This window comes from Palaemon carinicauda, chromosome 15 (genome assembly GCF_036898095.1).
Source record: "Palaemon carinicauda isolate YSFRI2023 chromosome 15, ASM3689809v2, whole genome shotgun sequence".
Classification (NCBI taxonomy): Eukaryota; Metazoa; Arthropoda; class Malacostraca; order Decapoda; family Palaemonidae; genus Palaemon; species Palaemon carinicauda.
The window spans coordinates 134,133,432-134,139,755 of record NC_090739.1 but is presented as its reverse complement, the minus strand read 5'-3'; the positions used below and the strand labels follow the sequence as shown (position 1 = coordinate 134,139,755).

Below are 6,324 nucleotides of genomic sequence, written 5' to 3'. Positions count from 1 at the left end.
CTGTCGGTAGCCTGTAGATGTCACAGTTCTCCAGCAAGTCGTATCGTCATGGACTTCCATAGGGTAGGAATCCCGTGCAGTTTTTTCCCCTATTTTCTCTGTGAACAGTTCGATCTTATTTGTGCCTGGCCATCTTGTATTATGAGTGTGCGCGGAAAAGGAACAGTTTTATTTTGAGGAAATTGTGTTTAAAGGGTTTGCCCTATCCTAGCAACACTATGCCTCACATAACATCGTTCTTACAAGGAGTAAAACCATTTAAAACACTTTTTCTAATGAGGTACCTTCAAAATCTTTTGATGTTCGCCGAAGTACACCATATTGGCAATGCTGTTATTTTCAATTTATTTTGTTTTTATCACACTATTATTATTATTATTATTATTATTATTATTATTATTATTATTATTATTATTATTAGCTACACCCCTAGGTAGAAGAGCAAAATGCTATAACCCCAAGGGCCCCAACGGAAAAATAATCCAGGGAGGAAAGGAAATAAATAAATGATATGAAATATAACGAACAATTAAAATTGAATATTTTAAACAGTAAAATCATATTTATTGGGCTAAAGTATGTGCCGAAACGTTATTGATAATATTTCTTTATAGATTTTAGCACAGGTGTTCCTAGAGAGTTCGCTGGACTGGCCAGACAGTACTACATTGGATCCCTCTGGTTACGGCTCATTCTTCTTTGCCGACACATACGCAGAATAGTCTGGCATATTCTTTACACACTCTCCCCTTTCCTCATACACTTGACAACGCTGAAATTACCAAACAATTCTTCTTCTCTGAAGAGATTAACTACTGGAATGTAATTGTTCAGTGGCTACTTTCATCTTGGCAAGGGTATAAGAGACTCTCTAGCTATGGTAAGCATCTCTTCTAGGAGAAGGACACTCTAAAATCAAACCCTTGTTCTCTAGTCTTGGGTAGTGCCATAGCCTCTATACCATGGACATCCACTGTCTTGGGTTAGAGATCTCTTGCTTGAGGGTACATTTGAGCACACTATTCTCTCTTGTTTCTCTTCTTCTTGTTATTTTGTTTTTATCCTCTTGTTATTTTCAAGTTTTACATAGCTTATATTTGAAAGATTTCTTTTAATGTTATCATTGTTCTTAAATTTCTCTTGTAGTTTTTCATTATTTACTTTCCTCACTGAGCTATTTTTCCGTGTTGGAGCACTTTGGCTTATAGCATCCCGCTTTTCCAACTGGGGTTGTAGCTTAGCAAGTAATAATAATAATAATGATAATAATAATAATAATAATGATAATAATAATAATAATAATAATAATAATAATAATAATAATAATATTATTATTATTATTATTATTATTATTATTATTATTATTATTATTATTATTATTATTATTATTACTAGATGCAATAAGATACCCAGCTCAGTTACGTTCAGAATATGACCCAACAGTTCAGTATGTTCAGAATTCGATAAGATGTACACTACTGAATTGAAATTTATGAATGATTTCATACATATGTCTAGCCACTTGTGGACTGCTTTCCATTTATTATTTTTTCACAGATGCAAATTAACTGTGGTTATTATTATTATTATTATTATTATTATTATTATTATTATTATTATTATTATTATTATTATTATTATTATTATTATTATTATTAGCTAAGCTACTTCCCTAGTTAGAAAAGGAAAATGTTACAAGCCCAAGGGCTCCAACTGGGTAAAATAGCCCAGTGAGGAAAGGAAATATGGAAATAAATAAACGAAATAAGAAGTAATAAACAAATAAAATAAAATATTTTGAAAACATTAACAACATTAAAACAGATATTTCATGTATAAACTATAAAAAAAAACATGTCAGTCTGTTCAACATAGAAACATTTGCTGCGAGTTTAAACTTTTGAAATTCTACTGATTCAACTACCCGATTAGGAAGATCATTCCACAACTTGGTCACAGCTGGAATAAAACTTTTAGAGTACTGTGTAGTATTGAACCTCACGATGGAGAAGGCCTAGGCACGTATTTTCAGCGTTATGCAATTTCAATATCAATACTCATTATGTGTTTTGGTCGTCTCTATTTTAATTGCATTGATTACCTCTCTGCTAATTTCATAAGTGACATATAAACTTTAGGATAACAGTTGGTATTACAAAAAAAAAATCCTGAAAAAAGACAACTTTATTGCAACTAGTAATATTATCATTATTATCACTTATTATCATTATTATTATTATTGCTAGCCAAGCTACAACCCTAGTTGGAAAAGCAAGACGCTAATAAGCCCAAGGGCTCCTATAGGGAAAAATAGCCCAGTGAGGAAAGGAAATAAGGAAATAAATAAATGATGAGAACAAATTAACAATAAATCATTCTAAAAACAGTAAGAACGTCAAAATAGATATGTCATATATAAACTGTTAACAACGTCAAAAACAGATATGTCATATATAAACTATAGAAAGACTCATGTCAGCCTGGTCAACATAAAAACATTTAACTACAACCCTAGTTGGAAAAGCAGAATGCTTAAGTCCAGGGGCTCCAACAGGGAAAATAGCCCAGTGAGGAAAGGAAACACGATAAAATAAAATATCTTAAGAGTAACAATATTAAAATAAATATCTCGTATATAAACTATAAAAACTAACAAAACAAAGGGAAGAGAAATTAGATAGAATAGTGTGTCCAGGTGTACCCTCAAGCAAGAGAACTAATATTAGCTTTAAAATGTAATCATATTGAGTTAAATTACGTATAGATATGACTGACATTTTTTTATAAGATTAGTCAGTATTTACTAATAGATATTTCGACCATACAGTCATCAACTATAGAGCTAAATATATATGCTATATATACAGCGTAAGTAAGTAGCAAATGAGAATATTATTATCATTATTGTTATAATTATAATTATTATTATCCTTATTTGCTAACTTACAACCCAAGTTGGAAAAGCAGGATGCTCTAAGCCCAAGAGCTCCAACAGGGAAAATAGCCCAGTGAAGAAAGGAAATAAGGAAAAACTACAAGAAAAGTTTAGGAATAATATTAAAATAAATCTTTTCTATATAAACTAGAAAAACTTGAAAATAACAAGAGGAAGAGAGACAAGATAGAATAGTTTATTTAGTATCATGGTTTTCATCATAAACTTAGCATTAATCGTTTTATTTACTTGAAAGTTTGATGTTCATCAATGTTATTGTTGTTTTTTTTTGCAGATAATTTTGCTGTTTTTAGCCGTCGCCGGAGCGATAGGAAGTCCGCAGCGCCCGCGCCAGTCAAGTCTATCTTCTCCCTTGTCAATGGGCATGAGATTCATTGACAACATCCGGTCTGGCATGACTAGAACTATTGGAAGGATATTCGGAAACGGCCCTCAACAGGGGAAGGAGGTGAACCAGATTCGCCCTGTGAGACAGCACCTGCCTCCTCCCCCCTCAGTACCTCCGCCACCAGCAGACCCACCAGCGCACGTCCATAATATTGGCACTGATGCCCCGTCGTCTTTCTTCACTGTTGTGCATGACAGCGGCCATTCCACTCCCTTCCCTGACATTCACGGCTTTACCGATGAGAGTTTTAAACCCAATGACTTCTTCACGGCCAATAGCCCCTTCCAGGGTAATGTAGAAGAAGAGGATCTGTCTTTCCAGAATGAAGTCAACGGCCCTCAAGTAAGCGGTGGGAGCGGACCACCTGGTCCATCTTTTGCTGTTTTCCAAGAGGGTCAGTCCTTCCCGGCCCAAGGGGAAGTTTTCCATTCGTCTTTTCCCGAACATCCAGCCTTCGATAACGTAGAGACGTCTATTCCTTTTGGCAATACCAACCATTTCAATTTGGGGCAAAGCTTCCGCCAAGAACCCTCTCAGGTTTCGGTAACACCCAGACCTATATTTTCCGAAGACTTGCAGGTTAGAGAAGACCAGAAGCACGGGTCTCGTCCAGCTAAACCACAAGCTGTTAGCCACCAGAATGTTTTTCTAACCAGCAGAGCAGATCGCCATCACGAGAAGGCGAAGCCCTTTACCGTCCAGAAGGAAAAGAGTTCTTCTCCAATTCCATCTCCCAGTAAGAGCACGACGCAGATTCAGTTCAGCAGCTCTTCCAGCACTGAGCCACCGAGAGTGTACACCACTTTCCAGGTGATTCAAGATGACAAACCACTAACTCACGCAAGCTCAGCTTCAACTGCGTTTACCACTGTTACGAAAGAACCATTGTCTGGGGATACGAGACGTGCTCATGCAAAGACGGGTACTAAATTAAGTATCTCCCCGAAGTCTGACGGTAATGTAGAGGTGAGTTAACTTATTAGGTACGTTCTAAATTATGTGAGAAAGATCCACATTACAGAGTGACTTATTCAGATGAAACTTTAGCCTCCTGATATAAATTCACATTTGAGACAGCTTCTAAAATGCAGATATCCCACGAAAAGACAAATTTCTGAGCTTTCTTTCAATGAAAACTGACGTGGGAAGCCAACAGCGGGGTTTACATGGTCGAACAAGTGTTTGAAGTGATGTTCGAACGTGTGAACGGGGTATTTGGTTGTCGAACACGTTCGTCGAACGGTTCGAAGAAAGTCTGTTATCGACTGACTTTTGAGGGCGGGGCTTCATTGTCCACAAACCTTATGCATTTGTGGCTGACTCCACTTCTTCGAGCCGTTTGACAAGCGGGTTCGACAACCAGGTTTAACGAACCGTTCTACCGTGTAAACCCCGCTTTATAACTTGTTCAACCCCAGGCTATCTAGACAATCATCTCGAATGTTTGTAATTAGTCTCACTTTTATTATCTCTCCGTAAATTATATTAATGAAAAGCTGACCATGACTATTACTGCAGACAGAGATAACAGATTAATTGAACACTTCTCCGAATGTACGATTTATATTACAGTACGCGTTCATTACAATTTTGCACATATAAAACGCTTCTTGTCTGCAGCTACACATTGCAGTCGAAAGACTCAAAGGTTTTAAGGTTGATTAATGATACAAAATTTATCACCTTCCCCTGAAACTGAAAATTAATCAACACACTAGTACACATTTTCATTTCAAGCATTACATTATATTTTTTTAACAAAAGTCTAATTCATGTCAAGCATTTCTTATTTTTAACCGCAACACCGATCCTGTATAAACATTATCGCCAGTTTAACTCCTTCAGTCATTAATTTCAGTAATACAAATTAGTCTCCTGTAGGGAAAATTAATAATTACACCCAAAGTGCGGTAAATCCTAAAGGCTTACATATAATATCACTGAAACAATATTTGTATATTCATTTTCCCTCTTTGAGGGAAGTCTCCTAAAGCCATGTTGGTTTCTCTGTCCGGAAGCAACCTATCAATCCCTTTCCAAAACAATAACGCATCGATTCAGTTGCAATAAGATTTCTTCTTCTTCTCAGGAGACTGAGGTCAACAGCTATGAATTCGGGTATGGTGTCTTAGACGACGACTCGGGGAACCAGTACTTTCACGCTGAGAAGCGTGAGGAAGGTTTGACTAAAGGTTCCTACAAAATCCAATTAGCAGACGGTCGCGTTCAGACAGTTACTTACGTAGCTGACAACAAAGGCTTCCACCCACAGATAACGTACGAAGGGGAAGCTAGGTATCCCGAAGACAAAGACCAGGAGGACACTTAAATTTAGGTTTTTTTTTTTTTTATGGTGCACTTGATGTAGCCTTTAGAATAGCCATAGTCGTCACTCAAGGTTAGACTATACTGTGGAGGAAGACAAAACTGTGGGTAACTTCGTTATAGGCACAAACATTTATAAATTATTTTGTTTTAGATTCCATGTGACTATTTCTGACTGTAATTTTTTTTTTCATTCTATTGTTTTGTCCAGTCTTATTGGTTTCTCTTATATCGAAGCCAATTACTTGCCTAGATGCCCTACATGTTTCTTTCATAAGATTATTTATTGAACTCTCGTTAGATTACAAAACTGTAGTTGTCCCTTTGCTGGCAAATGGACTTGTATCTCTTAATGTCTATTTTTTAATAAAAAAAATGAAATAGAATTATTTTTGTTTTATCCTATCAAATATTTAGTTTTGGAAATTGTTTACAAGAGCACGCTCTCCATTTACTCCGAAATTATGCATTCTTGCAGCTCTCCTCTTCTTGTATAGTAATTAGGAGGTTCTTTAAATACTGGGAAAGCAAAAAATAGCAAATGTTGCGGGAAGGGGAGGGGTAGGTTAAGGAATTACTAAACGACCGGGAACCGATAACGTCAACATAGTTAATCATAGAGAAGTTCATGACGTCAGCGTACATTTGGTATATA

General features: G+C 36.2%; 1 protein-coding gene across 1 annotated transcript; it reads left to right on the top strand.

Moving 5' to 3' along the window:
• On the top strand, nucleotides 1–5,990 carry LOC137654398 (uncharacterized). Its single transcript, XM_068387997.1, has 3 exons — nucleotides 1–63; nucleotides 3,231–4,310; nucleotides 5,434–5,990. Exons 1-3 carry the CDS (start codon nucleotides 49–51, stop codon nucleotides 5,671–5,673), a joined length of 1,335 nt encoding a protein of 444 aa, XP_068244098.1. The 5' UTR covers nucleotides 1–48; the 3' UTR covers nucleotides 5,674–5,990.
• Nucleotides 5,991–6,324: the final 334 nt, after the last annotated feature.